Below are 24,601 nucleotides of genomic sequence, written 5' to 3' on the forward strand. Positions count from 1 at the left end.
ATAGTTTATATATTTTAGTTTATTTATAATATAGTTAATATAAAATATAGTTAAAATATATTATAGTTTAAACTAAAAATATAGTTTTTATATAATAACATCTCAAACACCAGCATAATATCAGTTCAAACACCAGCATAATAACAGCACAAACACCAGGCTAATATCAGCTTAAACAGCAGTGTAATAACAGCTTAAACACCAGCCTAATAACAACTCAAAGAACAGTTTAATATCAGCTCAAACACCAGTCTAATAACAGCTCCAACACAGGTGTAATAACAGCTCAAACACCAGCCTAATATCAGCTTAAACACCAGCATAATAAGAGCTCAAACACCAGCTTAATATCAGCATAAACAACAGCCTAAAAAAATTCAAACAAAGGTGTAATAACAGCTCAAACACCAGCTTAATATCAGCATAAACACCAGCCTAAGATAAGCTCAAACACCAGCATAATATCAGCTCAAGTACCAGCGTAATAACAGCTAAAACACCATCATAATTACAGCTCAAACACCAGCATAATAACAGCTCAAACACCAGCAAAATAACAGATCAAACACCAGCATAATAACAGATCAAACACCAGCCTAGTAACAGCTTAAACACAGGCGTAATAACAACTCAAACACAAGCGTAATATCAGCTCAAATACCTGCCTAATATCAGCTTAAACACCAGCCTAATAGCAGCTTAAACACCAGCATAATAACAGTTCATACACCAGCTTCATAAACGCTCAAACACCAGCATAATATCAGCTCAAACACCAGCTTAATAACAGTTCAAACACCAGCTTCATAACAGTTCAAACACCAGCTTCATAACAGTTCAAACACCTGCCTAATAACAGTTAAAACACCAGCATGATATCAGCTCAAACACCAGCCTATTATTAGCTTAAACACCAGCCTAATAACAGCACAAATTCCAGCCTAATAACAGAACAGACACCAGCCTAATAACAGCTTAAACACAAGCCTAATAACAGCACAAACACCAGCCTAATAACAGCACAAACACCAGCCTAATATCGGCTCAAACACCAGCCTAATAACAGCACAAATACCAGCCTAAAAACAGAACAGACACCAGCCTAAAAACAGCTTAAACACCAGCCTAATAACAGCTCAAACACCAGCTGTTATATCAGCATGATATCAGCTCAAACACCAGCCTATTATCAGCTTAAACACCAGCCTTATAACAGCACAAATACCAGCCTAATAACAGAACAGACACCAGCCTAATAACAGCTTAAACACAAGCCTAATAACAGCACAAACACCAGCCTAATAACAGCACAAACACCAGCCTAATATCGGCTCAAACACCAGCCTAATACCAGCACAAATACCAGCCTAAAAACAGAACAGACACCAGCCCAAAACAGCTTAAATACCAGCCTAATATCAGCTTAAACACCAGCCTAATATCAGCACAAATACAAGCCTAAAAACAGAACAGACACCAGCCTAATAACAGCTTAAACACCAGCCTAATAACAGCACAAACACCAGCCTAATATCAGCTCAAACACCAGCCTAATATCAGCTTAAACACCAGCCTAATAACAGCCCAAATACCAGCCTAAAAACAGAAGACACCAGCCTAATAACAGCTTAAACAACAGCCTAATAACAGCAAAAACACCAGCATAATAACAGCGCAAACACCAGCCTAATATCAGCTCAAACACCCGACTAATAACAGCTTAAACACCAGCCTAATAACAGCTCAAACACCAGCCTAAAAACAGCTTAAACACCAGCCTAATAACAGCACAAACACCAGCCTAATAACAGCTTAAACACCAGCCTAAAAAAAAGCACAAACACCAACCTAATAACAGCTTAAACACCAGCCTAATAACAGCTCAAACACCAGCCTAAAAACAGCTTAAACACCAGCCTAATAACAGCACAAACACCAGCCTTAAAAAAAGCACAAACACCAGCCTAATAACAGCACAAACACCAGCCTAAAAAAAAACACAAACACCAACCTAATAACAGCACAAACATCAGCGTAAAAACAACTCAAACAACAGGAAAACATTAGCTTAAACACCTGTTAATAACAGCTTAAAGACCCGCCTAATAACAGCTCAATGACCAACCAAAAAACAGCTCAAACACAAGCCAAATACAGCTTAAACACCTACCTAATGTCAGCTCAAAAACCAGCCTAATAACAGCTAAAACACCAGGTAAACATTAGCTTAAACACCTGGTTAGTGACAGCTTAAAGACCTGCCTAATAACAGCTCAAACACCAGCCTAATAACAGCTCAAACACCAGCCAAATACAGCTTAAACACCTACCTAATGTCAGGTCAAAAACCAGCCTAATAACAGCTCAAACACCAGCTTAACATCAGCACAAACACCAACCTAATATCAGCTCAAACACCAGACTAATATCAGCTCAAACACCAGCGTAAAAACAACTCAAACAACAGGAAAACATTACCTTAAACACCTGTTAATAACAGCTTAAAGACCCGCCTAATAACAGCTCAATGGCCAACCAAAAAACAGCTCAAACACCAGCCAAATACAGCTTAAACACCTACCTAATGTCAGCTCAAAAACCAGCCTAATAACAGCTCAAACACCAGCTTAACATCAGCACAAACACCAACCTAATATCAGCTCAAACACCAGACTAATATCAGCTCAAACACCAGCGTAAAAACAACTCAAACAACAGGAAAACATTAGCTTAAACACCTGTTAATAACAGCTTAAAGACCTGCCTAATAACAGCTCAATGACCAACCAAAAAACAGCTCAAACACCAGCCTAAAATCAGCTAAAACACCAGCTGAACATCAGCACAAACACCAGCCTAATATCAGCTCAAACACCAGTGTAAAAAAAGATAAAACATCAGCCTAATAACAGCTCAAACACCAGCGTAATAACAGCTCAAACACCAGCGTAATAAAAGATCAAACACCAGCCAAATAAAAGCTTAAATATCAGAGTAATAACAGCACAAACACCAGCCTAATAACAGCTCAAACACCAGCATAATAACAGCTCAAACACCAGCGTAATATAAGCTAAAACACCAGATTAATAACAGCTCAAACACCAGCGTAATATCAGCTAAAACACGAGCCTAAAAACAGCTCAAACACCAGCCTAATAAAAGCTCAAACACCAGCGTAATATCAGCTCAAACACCAGCGTAAAAACAGCTCAAACACCAGCGTAATATCAGCTCAAACACCAGCAAAGAATCAGCTTAAAAACAGCGTAATATCAGCTCAAACAACAACCTAATAACAGCTCAAACACCAGCGTAATAAAAGATCAAACACCAGCCTATTATCAGCTCAAACACAAGCGTAATATCAGCTCAAACACCAGCATAATAACAGCTCAAACACCAGCATAATAACAGCTCAAACACCAGCGTAATATCAGCTCAATCACCAGCCTATTATCCGCTTAAACACCAGCCTAATAACAACTTAAACACCAGCCTATTATCCGCTTAAACACCAGCCTAATAACAGCTTAAACACCAGCCTAATATCAACACAAACACCAGCGTAATATCAGCTCAAAAAACAACATATTATCAGCTCAAATACCAGTGTAAAATCAGCACAAACACCAGCGTAATATCAACACAAACACCAGCGTAATAACAGCTCAAACACCAGCGTAATATTAGCTTAAACACCAGCCTAATATCAGCTTAAACACAAGCCTAATAACAGCTCAAACACCAGCCTAATAACAGCACAAACACAAGCATAATATCAGCTTATACACCAGCATAATAACAGATCAAACACCAGCCTAATATCAGCTCAAACACCAGCATAATAACAGATTAAACACCAGCATAATAACAGATCAAACACCAGCCTAATATCAGCTCAAACACCAGCTTAATATTAGCTTAAACACCAGCTTAATAACAGTTCAAACAACAGCAAAATAACAGCTCAAACACCAGCATAATAACAGCTCAAACACCAGCATAATATCAGCTCCAACAACAACCTAATATTAGCTCAAACACCAGATTAATATCAGCTCAAACACCAACCTAAATACAACTTAAACAGTCACTTAACAACAGCTAAAACACCAGAGTAATAACAGCTTAAACAAAGGCATAATAGAAGATCAAACAGCGCGAATACAGGCATAATAACAAGTAAAACACCAGCCTAAAAACATCTTAAACACCAGAGTAATAACAGTTAAAACACCAGCCTAATAACAGATTAAACACCAGCATAATTACGGTTTAAACACAAGCATAATACCAGCTCAAACACAGGAGTAATACCAGCTCAAACACAGGAGTAATAACACCTTAAATACAGGCATAATAACAGCTCAAACACCAGACTAATATCAGCTCAAACACCAGCTTATTTAAAGCTCAAACACCAGTGTAATAACAGCTCAAACACCAGCGTAAAAACAGCTCAAACAACAGAGTAATAACAGCTCAAATTCAGGTATAATAACAACTCAAACAACAGAGAAATATCAGCGCAAACACAAGAGTAACAACAGATCAAACACCAGCCTAATTACAAGGCAAACACCAGAGTAATAACGGGTCAAACACCAGCCTAATAAAAGCTCAAACACCAGCGTAACAGCACAAACACCAGCCTAATATCAGCTTAAACACCAGCCTAATATCAGTTCAAACTCAAGCCTAATATCAGCTCAAATACCAGTTTAATATCAGCTCAAACACCAGCCTAATAACAGCTCAAACACCAGATTAATATCAGCTAAAACACCAGATTATTATCAGCTCAAACACCAGCTTAATAACAGCTCAAACACCAGATTAATATCAGCTCAAACACCAGCTTAATAACAACTCAAACACCAGCTTAATATCAGCTCAAACACCAGATTAATATCTGCTCAAACACCAGATTAATATCAGCTCAAACACCAGATTAATATCAGCTCAAACACCAGATTATTATCAGCTCAAACACCAGATTAATATCAGCTCAAACACCAGATTAATATCAGCTAAAACACCAGATTAATATTAGCTCAAACACCAGAATAATATCAGCTCAAACACCAGATTAATATCAGCTCAAACACCAGATTAAAATCAGCTCAAACACCATATTAATATCAGATCAAACACCAGATTAATATCAGCTCAAACACCAGATTAATATCAGCTCAAACACCAGATTAATATCAGCTCAAACACCAGATTAATATCAGCTCAAACACCAGATTAATATCAGCTCAAACACCAGATTAATATCAGCTCAAACACCAGCCTAATAACAGCTCAAACACCAGATTAATATCAGCTCAAACACCAGATTAATATCAGCTCAAACACCAGCCTAATAACAGCTCAAACACCAGATTAATATCAGCTCAAACACCAGCTTAATAACAGCTCAAAAACCAGATTAATATCAGGTCAAACACCAGCTTAATAACAGCTCAAACACCAGATTAATATCAGCTCAAACACCAGATTAATATCAGCTCAAACACCAGATTAATATCAGCTCAAACACCAGATTAATATCAGCTCAAACACCAGCTTAATAACAGCTCAAACACAAGATTAATATCAGCTCAAACACCAGCTTAATAACAGCTCAAACACCAGATTAATATCAGCTCAAACACCAGATTAATATCAGCTCAAACACCAGATTAATATCAGCTCAAACACCAGATTAATATCAGCTCAAACACCAGCGTAATAACAGCTCAAACACCAGCTTAATAACAGCTCAAACACCAGATTAATATCAGCTCAAACACCAGCTTAATAACAGCTCAAACACCAGATTAATATCAGCTCAAACACCAGATTATTATCAGCTCAAACACCAGATTAATAACAGCTTAAACACCAGATTAATATCAGCTCAAACACCAGCGTAATAACAGCTCAAACACCAGCTTAATAACAGATCAAACACCAGATTAATATCAGCTCAAACACCAGATTAATATCAGCTCAAACACCAGATTAATATCAGCTCAAACACCAGATTCAAACACCAGATTAATATCAGCTCAAACACCAGCTTAATATCAGCTCAAACACCAGCTTAATAACAGCTCAAACACCAGATTAATATCAGCTCAAACACCAGCTTAATATCAGCTCAAACACCAGCTTAATAACAGCTCAAACACCAGATTAATATCAGATCAAACACCAGCTTAATATCAGCTCAAACACCAGATTAATATCAGCTCAAACACCAGCTTAATAACAGCTCAAACACCAGATTAATATCAGCTCAAACACCAGCTTAATATCAGCTCAAACACCAGCTTAATAACAGCTCAAACACCAGCTTAATATCAGCTCAAACACCAGCCTAATAACAGCTCAAACATCAGATTAATATCAGCTCAAACACCAGCTTAATATTAGCTCAAATACCAGATTAATATCAGCTCAAACACCAGCTTAATAACAACTCAAACACCAGCTTAATATCAGCTCAAACACCAGATTAATATCAGCTCAAACACCAGATTAATATCAGCTCAAACACCAGATTAATATCAGCTCAAACACCAGCTTAATAACAACTCAAACACCAGCTTAATATAAGCTCAAACACCAGCTTAATAACAGCTCAAACACCAGTTTAATAACAGCTCAAACACCAGATTAATATCAGCTCAAACACCAGTTTAATAACAGCTCAAACACCAGATTAATATCAGCTCAAACACCAGATTAATATCAGCTCAAACACCAGCTCAAAAACAGACACTAGCTGAGGCACAAATTCCCACACACTTTAATGTCTTGTGAGAAGCTTCTCAGAAGAGCGGCTGACAAGCTCACGATCAGGCGTCCGAATACTTTTGGCTATACAGCATACTATCATATAATTCCTGAGACGGGTTCGGCTAGCATGAAACCATCACGCGGGAATCCCATCAGTTTGAACCCGGGGTCGATGACACGGCCGGTGATGTCACCGGTCTCTTAGCGGCGCCACTGACAGCGACAGATGAGGGATTAGCAGGAAGACATTTTTCTGCGCGTGCATCACGCCAGCGCTAATCATCAGCGGGAACAAAGCGGCGCGGGATAGCGAGCGCATGACGCAGCGTGGCGGCTCAGACAGGAAAGGTCACGCCAGCGGCGCGCACACACAGGAAGTGACCCGAGGGCCGCGACCCCTGACCTGCTTTCATGACATCATCCAGAGCGGAGGAGGCGGAGGGGGTGTTAGCACCAGCGCAACATGCTAGAACTCCAGTTCCAAAAAAGTTGGGACGGTGGATACAAATGCACACACACCACTATAGCAGGACGGGCGCTGGGTCTGAGACTTGCTGTCACATTAGGGAAGGTCCTTCTGGGTGTGGGGAGCATGACATCATGAGAAGTGGGCGGAGTTTCTGGATGTTGTTGATATCTGGAGATGCAGCGGTGAGCTGTGTTGACTGACCAGGGTTTTCTGAAGCGCTCCAGAGTCCACGTGTTTTACAGGAGCAGGTCAGTGCTGTCTAATCCACAAGTGGAACCTTCACTGAACCACAGATCGTCCCCGGACAGGAGGGGCACATGACTCAGAGAGAACCCAGCCGGACGTCCTGAAGGCAGCAGGAGCAGCAGCTACACCCAGAACCATCAGCATTTCAACCAATTAGAACAAAGATCAGCGTTCCTCTGTATAGAACTGTACGTAGAGCTTCTTGTGGAAGCTTCTGGAATCACAAACCATACCAAGAACACAAAAATCTCCCAGAATTCCTTCTGGCTTCCTGTTTTTACCCATAATTCCTGCACCCGGTGTGGTCAGGGAAGCCGCAGCTTGTGCAGGCGATGCCAACCCTAACACACACTACACACACGCTCCGGTCAACACCCTACCGTATAATCACCCTGACCAGACCAGAAGAGCCTGGGGGAGGGCCCGGGGCCAGGAGGTGTGGCCCCGCCCAGTCCTCACCACTCACACCAGTAAACTGGGACCCAGTTGCTTCTATAGGGAACTGATCGAGCCCAGAGATCTGAACTTCAGGGTGAGGAACCTGCTCAGACTGAACCACCACGAGATACCAGAACAATGGTGGAAGATCCAGCAGGAACCAGCAACCAGCAGCAGCTGTGAATCCCAGTCAAACCAGTTCTACACCATTAAGGGTGCAGAGGAGGCTGGAATGCTCTAAACCAGCTGGACTGAAACCTTCAGGAGGACGTTTGCTCTCAGACACCGGTAAGCAGGCAGTGTTCGCTGTGAAGTATGGTGGTGGTAGTATTGCACTCCAGTCCTCACCACTCACACCAGTAAACTGGGACCCAGTTGCTTCTATAAGGAACTGATCGAGCCCAGAGATCTGAACTTCAGGGTGAGGAACCTGCGCAGACTGAAAGTCTCAGTCGGTGTTCCGGTTCATCCCAGAGCTGTTGAGTGGGGCTGAGCTCAGGGCTCTGTGCAGGACACTGGAGCTTTAGTTCACGTCTTTATAGAGCTCGATCATGCTGGAACAGGACAGGACCTTCCCTAAACTGTTGCTGCACAGTCTGAAGCACGTAACTCCCTTTATATGACTGATGTATTCCAGCTGTGGCTGAAACACATGGATGTAGTAATTAGGAGGGGGGTACGAGGGGGGTCAGTACCGGCTGATTGTGATTATTAATCATCATCACGTATCGGTCCAGATTTACAGTGTGTGTGTGTGTGTGTGTGTGTGTGTGAGAGGGTGTGTGTGTGTGTGTGTGTGTGTGAGAGGGTGTGTGTGTGTGTGTGTGTGTGTGTGTGTGTGTGTGTGTGTGTGTGTGTTTATTACAGAGACGGAGGTGTTGAGTGAAATACACATCACACTCACTGCGCCCCCCGGTGGTACTAATGTATACTGCAGCACGGCTAAATCCACGTGTTCATCAATCACACACACACACACACCCTGTAAACACACCACACACATTCACAGTTCACATTCACACTGAGACCTGGCTATGACCAAGACTCAAGCCAATTAAGATCAGGTCAAGACCAGAACTCCTAGACCAGCTAACACCAAGACAAGAACAAGACTCCAGATGAGTGCAGGATCAATCTAGAACTTTTAATAATCAAAGATTTACAACATGGACTGAGTCCACAACCCAAACAAGGCAAGTCTTCAAATGAAGATCAAGACCAGTCCAACATCTACACCAACAACAACATTGGAGACCAAGACCAGTCCTAAACCAGTCCAACACCAGCAACAACAGAGACCACCTATAAAACACAGACTAAATCCAGCCACAACTGACATCAAGGCCAGCCCAAGACCTACAACAACAACAACAACAGAGATCAAGACCAGTCCAACATCTACACCAACAACAATAGAGACCAAGATCAGTCTAAAACCAGTCCAAGTTCTACACCAACAAAATAGACCAAGACCAGTCCAACACCAGCGAGAACAGAGACCAAGACGAGTCCAAGACCTACAACAACAACAGAGACCAAGACCAGTCCAACATCTACAACAACAACAACATTGGAGACCAAGACCAATTTAACATCTGACCAAGACCAGTACAACACCAGCAACAACAACACCGTCTAAAACCAGTCCAAAAGAAATCAAGACCAGTCCCATCATCCACACCAGCAACAATAGAGATCAAGACCAACATCTACACCAACAACAACAATGGAGACCAAGAGCAGTCTAAAACCAGTCCAAGTTCTACAACAAAAGTGAGCAAGACCAGTCCAACTCCAGCAATTTAAACAACAGAAACCAATACCAGTCCACACTACCAACAACACTGTCTAAAACCAGTCCAACAGAAATCAAGACCAGTCCAACATCTACACCAACAACAGATACCAAGACCAGTCTAAAACCAGCCACAACAGAGACCAAGACCAGTCTAACACCAACAACAATGGAGACCAAGACCAGTCTAAAACTAGCCTCAACAGAGGTCAAGAGACCAGACGTACACCAGCAAGAGCGGAAACCAAGACCAGTCCAACATCTACACCAAAGGAGACCAAGACCAGTCCAACATCTACACCAAAGGAGACCAAGACCAGTCCAACATCTACACCAAAGGAGACCAAGACCAGTCCATTCAACATGAACATTCAGCACCTGCACCCTGTTATTTAATTTACTGTGTGATTTGGGACGCAGCCTCAGACCTGCTGTAGAGACTGATGGAGGTGCTCAGGTAGTAACAACCTGCTCAGTCCTGATGACTGGGGTGGACGCTGGATGTTTCGTCCTCGCTGTTCAGTTCTGCTCGCTCTGGTTTCCTCTCTCGCTGTTTCCTCTCCTCAGGAATGTGTGTGTGTGAGTGTGTGTGTGTGAGTGTGTGTGTGTGTGAGTGTGTGTGTGTGTGTGTGTGTGTGTGTGAGTGTGTGTGTGTGTGTGAGTGTGTGTGTGTGTGTGTGCGGTCCACCTGCCATGAAGAAACCAGGGTGTTTTTTTCCCCTTAAATAAAAGCGGGTGCTCACATTCCTCAGCAGGAACCCGAGCGGTGGAATGACGTGGTCGACCCTCGGAAGTGTTTATGTTCCCCCTGCGCCTCGGGACACGAGGCCGAGCCGCTCTGGACCTCCACTCGCCCCGAATCCGCCCGTAAAAGCCCAGATTAGTGCGCCCTCGGCGGGGCGCGCCCGGTCCGTGTGCCAAGCTGCACTTGACGTCGCGCCTGACTGAGGCGGCGGAGATAACATTCATCAGCAGAACTCTCCATCACACTCCAACCCGACACGACCGCAAACAACAATCAGCGCTCGCTAGCACAGATAAGCCCGCGCTAGCACAAGGCTAAGCCCTACACGTTCGCCGCTAATGAGTTTCCTATTGTTTGTTTGCACAACCCGATAACGAGGAAGTTCACTTCATCCAGACCAGCGCTGAGCGTCAAGTGCTCCCGGATAAACACCCACCCTCCTGCGCCTAGCGTGGACTCCGAACGGGGAACGCGTAAACATGCGGCGCTAATCATCTCAGCCAGACACGGATGATCTTCATCCATCATCACGATCCGTCATCGTCACGATCCGTCATCCAGAAGAAAAACAAACTATCCACCTATACAACCGCCTTCCCTTCACGAGCAACCGCCCGCTACCATCCGGCGCCAACCGGCTTCCATCCAGAGGAGTTTAGTGACCTTTAAAAGCACCAGAGATCAAGTCTTCAACACATTATTAGTAAGAAACTACACTATACAGCCAAAAGTATGTGGACACTTGACCATGACCTTGTTGGAAAAACAGAGACCAGGACAAATCAAGAACGTCAGGAGCAAAACAAGTCAAAGACCTACAACAAGGACTAAGTCCAAAACCCAAACAAGGCAAGACTTAATGGAGACCAAGACCAACAACCAGTCCAACACCAACAACAGTGGACACCAAGACCAGTCTAACATCTACACCAACAACAACAGAGAACAAGACCAGTCCAACATCTACACCAACAACTATGGAGATCAAGACCAGTGCTTCACCAGCAAGAGCAGAGACCAAGACCAGTCCAACATCTATACCAACAACTATGGAGATCAAGACAAGTCCTTCAACCAGCAAGAGCAGAGACCAAGACCAGTCCAACATCTACACCAACAACAATAGAGACCAAGATCAGTCCAAGACCAGCCAGTCCAAGACCAGTCCAAGTTCTACACCAACAACAACAGAGACCAAGACCAGTCCAACATCTACACCAACAACTATGGCGATCAAGACAAGTCCTTCAACCAGCAAGAGCAGAGACCAAGACCAAGACCAGTCCAACACCAGCAACAACAGAAATTAAGACCAGTCCAACATCTACACCAACAACAATAGAGACCAAGACCAATCCAACACCAACAAGAGCAGAAATCAAGACCAATCTAAAACCAGTCCAACACCAGCAACAACAGAGACCAAGACCAGTTAGAGTTCTACACCAACAACAATAGAGACCAAGACCAGTCCAACATCTACACCAACAACAATAGAGACCAAGATCAGTCCAACATCTACACCAACAACAATAGAGACCAAGATCAGTCCAACATCTACACCAACAACTATGGATATCAAGACCAGTCCAACATCTACACCAACAGAAATCAAAACCAGTCCAACATCTACACCAGCAACAATAGAGACCAAGACCAGTCCAACATCTACCATCCCAACATCTACAGCAAAATCAATAGAGACCAACATCAGTCCAACATCTACACTAAGAACAACTAAGACCAAGACCAGTCCAAGTTTTACAGCCTTCATGACCACTGGCGCCAACATTCTTCCACCCAGAGGAGTTTATTGACCTTTAAAAGCACCAGCGACCAAGTCTTCAACAAACGATTAGTAAGAAAAAGTATGTGGACACTTGACCATGAGCTGTTTGGACAAGACCAAGACTCATACCAACAGAGACCAGGACAAGTGTAAGATCCCATTCCAAAACCATTGGCATTAAGATGAAGTCGCCACCCATCTTTGTGCCTTCAACACTCAATAACACGCAGTAAAGTTTCTACAGGAACACTACACCATCATATCACCTTACACAGTCAAATGTAGGGCGTTTCTCCTCCAGGACATCAGAGGTTCAGATGTCACTAACCTCAGAGAACTCTACAACACTAAAGAGACTGAAAACATGGGATTCATGAAGTTAATTATTAATAATAAAATAATATTTTTAATAATAATAATAATAATAATATTCATAATAATAATTCAATTAATAATAATAATGTAATAATAATAATAATAGTGATAATAATAATAATTTTAATAATATTAATAATAAAAATAATAATATTAATAATATATTATTAATAATAATACATTAATAATAATAATAATATATTAACAATAATAATAATAATAATTACATAATAAATAATAATAATAACAGTATTAATAATAATAATAATTATAATAATAATGTAATAATAATAATAATAATAAATAATAATAATAAAATAACAATAATATAAATAATAATTATAATAATAATAATAATAAATAATAATAATAAAATAACAATAATATAAATAATAATTATAATAATAATATTTATAATTTTAAGAAGAAGAAGAAGAATACAAAAATTGCTAATAATAATTATAAAGCAATAATAACAGTTATTATAATATAAAAGGATATAATAATAATAATGATAATAAAATATAATATAAAAATAATCAATTATAATAATAACAGCAATAATAATAATAATAATAATAACAATATAATTATTAATAATAACACTAATAATAGCTCAAGTACCCCCAAGTTGCCATTGTTGGGCCCCTGAGCAAGGCCCTTAACTCTTAACTAAATTACTGTAGCTGTATTTGCTGTAAACATAAATGAAAGGCTGGAAGGAACAGAATGAAAAGTAAAGTATGTCGTGTTTTTGCTTGTGTGATAATAATACCCAATAATGGAGGCGGGGGCGGTGGGGGGGGGTGAATACTTGTTCACGGCGGCGTATGAAAGCTGCTTTATTAAATAATGGTTCTGAAAGCAGCCGTCACTAGTTTAATGCTCGGCCTGTTTTCAGAGGTGTACTTCCTGGTAGGGTTCGGGTTGTGCTGGTGGAAACAGGGCCTCAGGGGAGCTTTCATCACAGATAAGGATCGCTCCCAAATCCACCCCCCTACCCCGCCCCGGTCACCCTGCCCCCCCACATCACTTCACACGTGACACAATATTTGCAGATCTGTTACAGGTCTTTTGTTACGCCTGTCATTCATTAGGAGAGAAAACAAAACGCCCGCGGAGGAAAATCCCGCCGCTACTGGAGACACCGATGCCGCCGACTCCAACCCACGGTCCGCGTGAACTCTGAACCCTCGGGATTTCCGTCCCGGAGCTGCGGGGATGTGGATGTGCCCGGCGTCTCACTGTGGCTCCTTCGTCTCACTGGCATCTCCAACAGCAGCAGAGCTTCAGGTTGCTCTTTTAGCTTGCAGCCTGGGCTTGGTGAGGAACGTGTTGGAACAGGCGCAGGAACGATGTTTAGGGTGATCAATGAGACGCCTCTTTAAACAAAGACTAAACCTATTATGTGCTGACAGATCGGATCGGGGCCGTGGCGTAAACACACACGTGGATAATAGGGTTAGGAAAATAAATACCTAGGCGTTCCTCTGCCCTCACGGACGTTACACCACCATGGTACAGTCAGGTGGGGAGCGTACAGGGGACAGTACAGGGGCCCGCATGGGGGAGGTCAGTATCTCAAAAGTCTGGAGAATAAAGTATAGGGACTAAAGGTATGGGAAACAGTAAGAGGTACTGTGTGTGGAACATTATGAAACAGGATAGAGACAGGATGGTGATGGTTTGGTGGACAGTAAGGGAGACTGTATTGGAAAGGTATAAGAAACAGGTGGGGGGACAGTTTGGAAAAATGTGGAGGCAGTATAGGGGATGGTATGGGATACAGTAAGGGAGACTATGTTGGATGATATAAGGGACATTATGAAAAAGGATAGAGCGTTGGAATACGGGACAGTAAGGGAGACTGTATGAGGGCTGGTATAGAGGACAGTAAGGAAGACTATGTTGGATGGTATAAGGGACATTATGAAAAAGGATAGAGACAGTATGGGGACAGTAAGGGGGACTGTTTGGGGAATAGTATAGGGACAGTAATGGGGACTGGGGAATGGTATAGGGACAGTAAGAGAGACTGTAATGGGTGGTATGGGGGACAGTATGGGGGACTGTTTGGGGAGTGGTATAGGGACAGTAATGGGAGGCAGTATAGGGTATGATATGGGGACAGTAAGGGGACTGTTTTGGGAATGGAATGGGGACAGTAAGGGGAGACAGTATGAGGGTTAGTATAGGGGACAGTAAGAGCGATTGTAAGGGATGGTATGGGGGACAGTAAGGGACACAGTGTGAGGGTTGAAATACAGGACAGTAAGAGAGACTGTTTGGGGAATGGTATAGAGACAGTATAGGGACAATATAGAGGCAGTATAGGGGACAGTATGGGGGACCGTAAGGGGGACTGTAGAATGGTATGGTGACAGTTTGGGAAAATATAGAGGAAGTATGGGGGACAGTAAGGGGGACCAATAAGGACAGTAGGGGTCAATAAAGAAACAGTGTCAGTGACAGTATGGGGACAGTATATGGAACTTGGAGCAAGGAATAAAGGGGACAGAATCAGGGATGTAAGGGGGCATAAAGGACAGAATGAATCTACATCTGTATCTACATCCACATCTGTATCTACATCCACATCTGTATAGAATGACTTTATTTGTCGTATATACATAGATGAGCAGACAGGGTTAAGGGCCTTGCTCAAGGGCCCCACAGTGGCTGCATGTATCTACATCCACATCTGTATTTACATCTACATTTCCATTCATATCTGTATCAACATCTGTATCTACATCCACATCTGTATTTACATCTACATTTCCATTCATATCTGTATCAACATCTGTATCTACATCCACATCTGTATTTACATCTACATTTCCATCCATATCTGTATCAACATCTGTATCTACATCCACATCTGTATTTACATCTACATTTCCATTCATATCTGTATCAACATCTGTATCTACATCCACATCTGTATTTACATCTACATTTCCATCCATATCTGTATCTACATCTATGTCTGTATCTATAGCTACATCCACATCTTTATCAATATCAACATCTGTATCTACATCTGTATCTACATCCACATCTGTCTCACTCTTATTCTGCCCCCGTCCTGACTTTTGTGGAGAATGTAGTTGATCAGTGAAACTTTAGAAATCAAATAAAGATGGAAGAGGTTCTTCTCCTGGACCCCCACTGTGTATCCTGGACCACTTTACCTTAAGATGTCCAGTTTTGAGGACCACTCCCATCTTACTGGTTTCAGCCCCAGATTCAGCTGAAAGTTACCTAACTTCTGGACCAGTGGTCGAAAGGTTGCTGGTTAAAGCCCTACCAATATCAAGCTGACACTGTTGGACCCCTGAGCTTTTCCAATCTGCTTTTCCAATAAACCAGTTTCAGCTGCTCTACAACCCTCCTATTTATCCGGGTTTGGGACCTGCACTGGAGCGAAGAGTGCATCACTGGGACGAGTGCACCTCCCCGTGACTAGGCTGTTTTAATCATGTCCATGCAGACACCGGACTGGCCGATAGCACCACTAAGATTCGAACCCTGGATCCTGGATCTCAGCAGTAGTGGGCTAGTGTACGACGGGAGTGAAGAGTGACGTGGTTCCTCACAGAAGAGTTGGACAGTACTGTAGCATGAGCAGAAATATCTGGACAGGACAGAAAAGTGAAGAACGCTGCACTGGAGCAAACGGTAAGCCTATTCCTGACCCATTCACCCCCTACACTAAGCTTGTTTACTTCAGTCTGAAGCAGGGTTTGAAGCAGGGTTTAGGGTGTGTTGTGGATCAAAGTCTTCTGGTGTTGGAATGGGTTTAAAAACAACAACTGTGGGCGTGGCCAAGCTCTAAATCAGTGCTGTTTTTAGCCCAGCTTTAATAAGTCGTTAAGAGAATGGCATCCGGCCGCACTGGAATATTATTTTAATTACAGAGCAAAAGATTAAAGTTCATTCCAATAAACCCTACTGAACTCAAAACAGGTAAACAAGAGGTGAGAGAACAACGAGAGACTGAACACAGATCAATAAATAATAAATAAAATAACAAATAAACAAGAACAAATAAAATCAAGAACAACAGTCAGTAAGAGTAGAGACTAGAAGAAACAGAGAGAAACGAAGAGATGAGAGAGAGAGAAAAAACACGAAAGAATTAGAGAAAAAAGTGAAACAAATGATTTATTATTTGTTATTATTTAGTATGTTATTGTATCATTTATAATTAATTATTTTATTAATATTAGTATTAATTATTATAATATATAGTTTGTTATTAATTATTATGTTAATGTTAATAATAACCTATATATAATTTTTTTTCTATTTTATTTCTTGCATTTTTCTCCCAGTTTATCGTAGTCAGTTTGTCTCCCCCTGCTGGTGGATCCCTGATTGTAGGTGAGGAGGGTATATTGCTGCTCACGCCTCCTCCGACCCATGCATAGCCCTTAGCAGAACCCTTTTCCACCCATGCATTCTGCACAGGCGCCTCTATCTGCTAATCAGGGTCCTTACACAGCGTTTGAAGACCCTGCCCACATAGTCCAGTCATCCCGCCCTAGCAGAGACGTGTCTGCTACAGGCACTGCCAATTATGCCCGCTAGACGGCGACCGGTGGCAACGGCGAGTTTCAAACCGAGGAGTACGGAATCTTGGCACTGGTGTGCTAGTGGATATCCCGCTGCGCCCCTGGGCGCTTATATTATTATATTATTATTATTATTATTATTATTATTATGTTCTGTATTATTTTATTAGTTATCATTAATTATATTCTTTATTATTATATTAATGTTATTAATTATTGTTATAATATTTATTATTAATTGTTAAGTAACTATATTAATAATTATTTTATTATTACATTATTTGTTAGTGTTCATTTTATTATTACATTATGTAATATTATTTTTTATATTTTACATTATTATTAATATTATTCTAATGTTATTATTTAATATTAATTATTATTATATTATATTAGTTATTATAGTAATGTTAATAATAATCATTATATTATTATATTATGTATTTTTCTATTTTTATTATTATTATTATTATTAATAGTATTATGTAATAATTTATTATTATTTGTTAAGTATCTATATTTTTAATTATTTTATTTTACATTATTTGGTAGTGTTTATTATATTATTACATTATGTAATAATATTATTATATTGTTATTATTTAATATTTATTAATATTAATATTATTAGTATTTATTATTATTTTTTAAGGTATTATATTAATAATTGTTTTATTATTGCATTTATATTATTATTATTATTATTATTAATTCCATTATGTTATTATTTATTATTAATTGTTATTTCTTTTGTATTTTTTAAATAATTATTATATTATTATTTATTCATTTTTAATTCATTTAAACACATTTTCACATTGTGTTTAATTTTAATATTAATATACTAATTTAATTTTTTTAAGTAAGTCCACATGGTTACTAATGAAAGGTACTGAAACAGCAACAATAAAGAAGAAAATAGAGAATGTATAAATATAAAATAAAATAGAGAATCTAGAGCAGTGGTGGTGGCTCAGTGCTGAAGGTACTTTAAAGTTCATTAGAAGAATCTGTGGGCCCCTGAGTGAGGCCCTTAACACTGAAATATAAGCGGGTTTAATAGAGGAGGTTCAGCCGGAGGAACAGAGGAACACTTGCTGTCAAGGTTCCATTAATACTGAGGGTACAAACTCATTTTCATCTAGATGACGTCCCTGCTTGTTTCAGGCAGACAGTGCCAAGCCACCTTCTGCAGGTGTTACAACAGCATTGCTTTATAGTGAGAGAGCACAAATGCTAGACCAGCCTGTCTGCAGTCCAGACCTGGAGGTTTATACAGCACAGTATAGAAGAACTGAGATCCTGGACTGTTGATCAGCTGAAGAGTTTCATCAACAAGAATGAGTCCTCAGATCCCAAACCACTAAAGAACACTTGGATAAACACGCCCGTCCCAACTATTATTGGAATTTGGGTTTTAGAAGAATGAAAATAAACAAGTAAGAGCAGACAATGAAGAATAATAAACAATCCATGAGGCTTCCAGAGCTTCTCCACCAGTCAGTCACACTATCAGTATAGGTGAACCGATGGGTTAAAAATATATGGACACAAACTGAGATGATCCATGGAAAGATCCACCGTACGCAACTTCTCTCTGCCCATACGCTGTAAACATGGCTAGTTTAGCCACGAGCATCAGTCTACAAAGCTCGGAGCAGATCTCACATGGTAGGAACGTCACATGGAGCCACTACTGAGCAATGTCAGGTCCCAAAAACATAAGCACATGGAACAGTGGTCTCCTGCCAAGGTCAGGACGAAAAACCCTGAGAGGAACCTGCTCTGGAATCATGACTCCTCCACTAACCCCAAACCTTCACACTGATTAAAGAGAGAGGAAGGAGGAGAACGAGGGAGAGGAAATGAGAAGGAAACAGAGGAAAGACGGAACGTTCCAGAATACTTGGGACAGAAGTGTTTTTATCATCAGATAATAATAATACAACAACAACGTATCATCTATCCACCTGAGGAACCGCAGTCCCATCTTATACACTCATTAACCATCATTAACACCATCATCATCAACACCATCATCATCAACACACCAGCATTACCACAACTATGATCCCCACAACAACCACCATGATCGACACAACCATAAAAACACCACAATGTTCAACACCACCACCATGATCAACACAACCACCAACACAACCAGGATTAGCACAACTGTCATAAACACCACATCATCTTTAACACCATCAACACGAACAACACAACCATCATAAACACCACCGTCATAAACACAACTATGATCACCACAACAACCACCATGATTGACACAACCATAAAAAACACCACAATGTTTAACACCACCACCATGATTAACACAACTATGATCCACACAATCATCATCAACACCCCCACCATCTTTAACACCATCAACACGAACAACATAACCGTCATAAACACAACACAACAAGGATCAACATAACCGTCATAAACACCTCTATGTTCAACACCACCACAATCAACAAAACACAACCAGGATCAACATAACCATGATCTACCATCATTAACACAATCACAATAAACACCACCATAATCAATCCAACCATGATCAACACAACTGTCATAAACACCACCACAATCAGCACAACACTTCCATGAATAACACAACTGTCATAAACACCACCATGTTCAACACCACCACAATCAACACAATTGTCATAAACACCAACATGATTAACACAACTGTCATAAACACCTCTATGTTCAACACCACCACAATCAACGAAACACAACCAGGATCAACATAACCATGATCAACGCTACCATCATTAACACAATTACAATAAACACCACCATAATCAATCAACCATGATTAACACCACCATGATCAACACAACCACGATCAACACAACCATAATGCTACCATCATTAACACAATCATGATAAACACCACTACAACACCACCATGATTAACATTCAGGATCGACACAACACAACCACAATCAATACAACACCACCCCGATCAACACCACCATCAACACCACCACAATCAGCACAACACGTCCATGATTAACACAACTGTCATAAACACAACCATGTTCAACACCACCACCATCTTTAACACCACCACAATTAACACAACTGTCATCAACACACCAACCATGATCAACACAGCCAGAATAAACACAATCATGATAAAACACCACCATAATCAACCCAACCATGATTAACACATCTGTCAAACAAACCAAAATAATCAACACCACCACAATCAACACCATCATGTTTAACACCTTTACAATCAACACAACACAATCATGATAAACACCACCATTTACACAACTGTCATACAAACAAACCACCATGTTCAACACCACCTTTAACAGAACCACAAACAACATGACCATGATCAGCACAACACCACTATGATCAACACCACCAGCTCCTGAACAAACACATCACATGTAAAAGCACCATCTCAATAAGTAATTGAGATTGTATTTAAATAACAGTCACAAGTTGGGACGCACCTGAATAACCAACAACCATCCAGAAGGTGTAGGAACTGCATCAGGAGAAGCATGGACACAATCACCAGACAGAACTGACTGAGAGAACCTCAGATCAGAGACACTCTGGTGACCACTCTTCCACTCTAAATAAACATGTAAAATAAAGGAGCTGAAGGATCTACACACACATCAGCACGAGGAGTCCAGATCCTTCAGATCCTCCAGCAGATGCACTGCCTGTCCAGATCCAGAGACGCTCCACAACGTCCCAGCAGAAAAGTTCCACCAGCAGCTCCACAAAAGTAAGATCAGTCATGCTCTTACCCGAAGTACGCTGAGGAGGGCGGAGGGAGGCTGCAGAGCGCCACTACCAGCGAGAAGGTCCTCCATGCCAGCACGGCGAGACGTCCATCCAGCATTTTGGAGCCACTCTGCAGCAGATCATTGCGCTGAGCCTGAGCCTGTGCTACTGCTGCTGGGAAATCCACATACACAGCCAGGACTATTAGAGCTAGGGGGGTGGAGAGAGCACCGAGACGGGTCCACCCACACCCACCCAAAAACAGAGAGAGAGCGAGAGAGAGAGAGAGCGAGAGAGAGCAGAACCAAGCCAAGGAGAACGTGAGGAACGTATCTCACTACACTTCTGGAACTCGAGTCGTTTCTGCGACTTCCTTTACTCTCACTGGAACTAAATCATGGATCTGAGTTCCTTCAAGTTCATTGCTGAGTCAAAAGTATATAGACGCCAGCCTGAGTGATTAAACTGGTGTTTAAAGTTCTGAAGTTTGTATCCCAACAGATTCAGAGAAGAACTTAAATCTGCCCAGATGTTCAGATGTTTTCCAGGAACCATCAAGCTGGTCTAAATTAGGAAGCTAACAAGCTAAAACATGGCTGACACTGTTCACAGTCAAGCCAGTTTTACCCAGGATTACCACGGGCGTTGAGGCTGCCGTGCAGGAAACGAGATTCTGTTTCACAATCGTCACCTTGCTCATCACGTGGACCAAGAAAAAAAAACAGAGTCTTTAATCTTCTGAGGTTCTGAGCTCATGCTGGTAAACAGCCTGCTCGACTGTAAACATTCCCCTCCCTCATACTCACATTCCCACAGACGGTTTGTGTTTTCTTCTCGACCTTGGCAAAAAGACGTGTGGTCCATAACGGGTGTAGCGTGTGACCTTCTCAGCTAGAACAACGGCGACCTCTCTGTCTGTGGGAATTTGTGCCGTTCCGTCAAAAGATGACAGCATTTGTATTTGTATGGCTGGGCACTGATCATGCTGATTACTCATGCTGTATAATTTATGCATTTAATATTTCTTATTCATACATTTATTTATATTTATCATTTGTGCATTTATTATTTATTATTTAAACGTTTATGTTTATTTATAATTCCTACATTTATTATTTACCCATCATTTTTATTTATTATTTATACATTTATTTTATTTATCATTTATACATGTATTATTTATTTTTTATATTTAATAAATCTTTTTATTTATTATTTATACATGTATGTATTTATTATTTACACTTTTATTTTAATTTATTATTTACACATTAATTTTATTTATTGTTTAAAAATTTATTTTAATTTATTATTTAAACGTATTATTTTTAGACATGTATTTTTATTTATAATTTACAAATTTATTTGTTTTTATTTTTTATACATTTACGTTTATTTATTATTTACACATTTATTTTTATTTATTATTTACACATTTGTAATTTATTTTTATTTTTTATTATTTTTATTTATCATTTATACAATTAATTCTATGTATTATTTATACATTTATTTCTATTTATTATTTATGCATTTATTTAAATTTACATTTAAACATTAATTGATTTATCATTTATACAATTGTCTTTATTATTTATACATTTATTTTATGTGTTATGTATTATTTATCTTTATCTTTAATACATTTATTTTTATTTGTTATTTACACACTTATTTTTATTTATTATTTATACATTTATTTTTATTTATCATTTATACAATTAATTTTCTTTTTATTTACATGCTATATTTATTTATTATTTATACATTTATTTTTTTATCATTAATAAAAAAATTTATTTATTATTTACACATTTTTTTTTCTTTATCATTTATACATTTATTTTTATTTATTGATTGATAATATATTTATTTTTATTTATTATTTATACATTTATTTTTATTTATTATTTAAACATTTATTTTTATTTATTATGTATAAATTTATTTTATTTACTATTTACATATTTATTTTTATTTACTATTTACACATTTATTTTTATTTATTATTTATACATTTATTATTTACTATTTATCCTTTTTATGTATTATTTACACATTTTTATGATTTACACATTTAATTTTATTTATCATTTATTTTTTATTTTTTATTTATTATTTATGCATTTATTTTTATTTATTATTTACACGTTTATTTTTTTTACATTTATTTTATTTATTATTTACATATTTATTTTTATTTATTATTTACACTATTTTATTTATTATTTACACATTTATTTTATTTATTATTTACACAATTATTTTATTTATTATTTACATATTTATTTTATTTATTATTTATACATTTTTATTTATTATTTATTTATATATTATTTATTTTTATCTGTAATACATTGATTTTATTTACTATTTGTGCATTTATTTTTATTATTTTATTTATGGAAAGGGCCTTCCCTAAACAGTTGCGGCATTGTCTGAAGCATATCTTTTTCTTTTTTATAATAGGGGCGTCCCAATACTTTTACTCATACACCAGCGCATTAATCCTGTAAGCTGGTGACAGTGAGCGTATAAAAGAATTCCAGTGACACAGAAGAACGCGCTCCACCCACATTCAGTCACAGAAAAAAAGAGACGCAGAAATTCCACGAATGCCACAAAACGCACATTCCTGAGTGTGAGCGTCTATAAACTTTTGACCCAAACAGTGTGTGAGAGATTGACGGTGGAATCTGAATTCAGCAGGTCTGATTATAAACGTTTTCCATGATGTAAGAACATGACAAGCCGCTGGCGTCATCACTCAGCACGTTCCTCCTCCGCCAGCTCGTTACCGCCAGGTATTCATGTTAGCGGCGTAGCGACTGAGATTTAGCACCGCATTTTTAAATTCGGCTGCTCCTGTAAATTTAGGCGTCACCACAGCAGATCTGGTCCCCGTACCTCCCAACCCTCCTGTTTCTATCCAGGCTTGGGACCTGCACTGAGAGCACTGACGAGTGCACCTACTAACGGCTCGACTGTTTCGTCTGATAGCACTGCTGAGATTCGAACCCTGGATACCGAGGTTACACCACTAGCAACACCCTAGTGTATAACAGATATCAGCTCTGAGGCTTTATTGTCTTTTACGTTTGTGATTTTTATTATTAAGGCAGCAAGTTACAGTTTCCCAGCCTGCCACACCTACACCAACCACCAGGGGGAGCAGGTCAGATCATTTCCTGCACTTATTAAGCATAATCAAGCTTCACCTGGCCAGTCACTGTTCAGGGCGGAGTCTGAAATGTTCCCAGTTTGTCTAGGAAGCTTTTGGCTTACGGGTGGACTGAGTAGCTGGTTACACCCAAATGCTGTTTTTTACATTTATTTTTATTTATTTTTTACACATTTATTTTTATATATTATTTTAACATTTATTTTTATTTATTTTTTTAATATTTATTTTTATTTATTTTATACATTTATTTTTATTTATTATTTTAACATTTATTTTATTTATTTTTATACATTTATTTTTATTTATTATTTACACATTTATTTTTATTTATTATTTTAACATTTATTTTTATTTATTATTTTAATATTTATTTTTATTTATTATTTATACATTTATTTTATTTATTATTTTAACATTTAT

General features: G+C 39.2%; 1 protein-coding gene across 1 annotated transcript in view; it reads right to left on the reverse strand.

Moving 5' to 3' along the window:
• wnt9a (wingless-type MMTV integration site family, member 9A) overlaps positions 1 to 21,142 on the reverse strand; it is a 57,609-nt gene extending 36,467 nt beyond the window's left edge. Inside the window, exon 1 of the mRNA XM_062993480.1 lies at positions 21,021 to 21,142. Within this exon, the coding sequence (XP_062849550.1) occupies positions 21,021 to 21,115 (95 nt within the window). The 5' untranslated portion in view covers positions 21,116 to 21,142. The remainder of the gene's footprint in view (positions 1 to 21,020) is intronic.
• Positions 21,143 to 24,601: the final 3,459 nt, after the last annotated feature.

The sequence above is a fragment of the Trichomycterus rosablanca genome, chromosome 4 (assembly GCF_030014385.1).
Source record: "Trichomycterus rosablanca isolate fTriRos1 chromosome 4, fTriRos1.hap1, whole genome shotgun sequence".
In the NCBI taxonomy this organism is placed as follows: domain Eukaryota; kingdom Metazoa; phylum Chordata; class Actinopteri; order Siluriformes; family Trichomycteridae; genus Trichomycterus; species Trichomycterus rosablanca.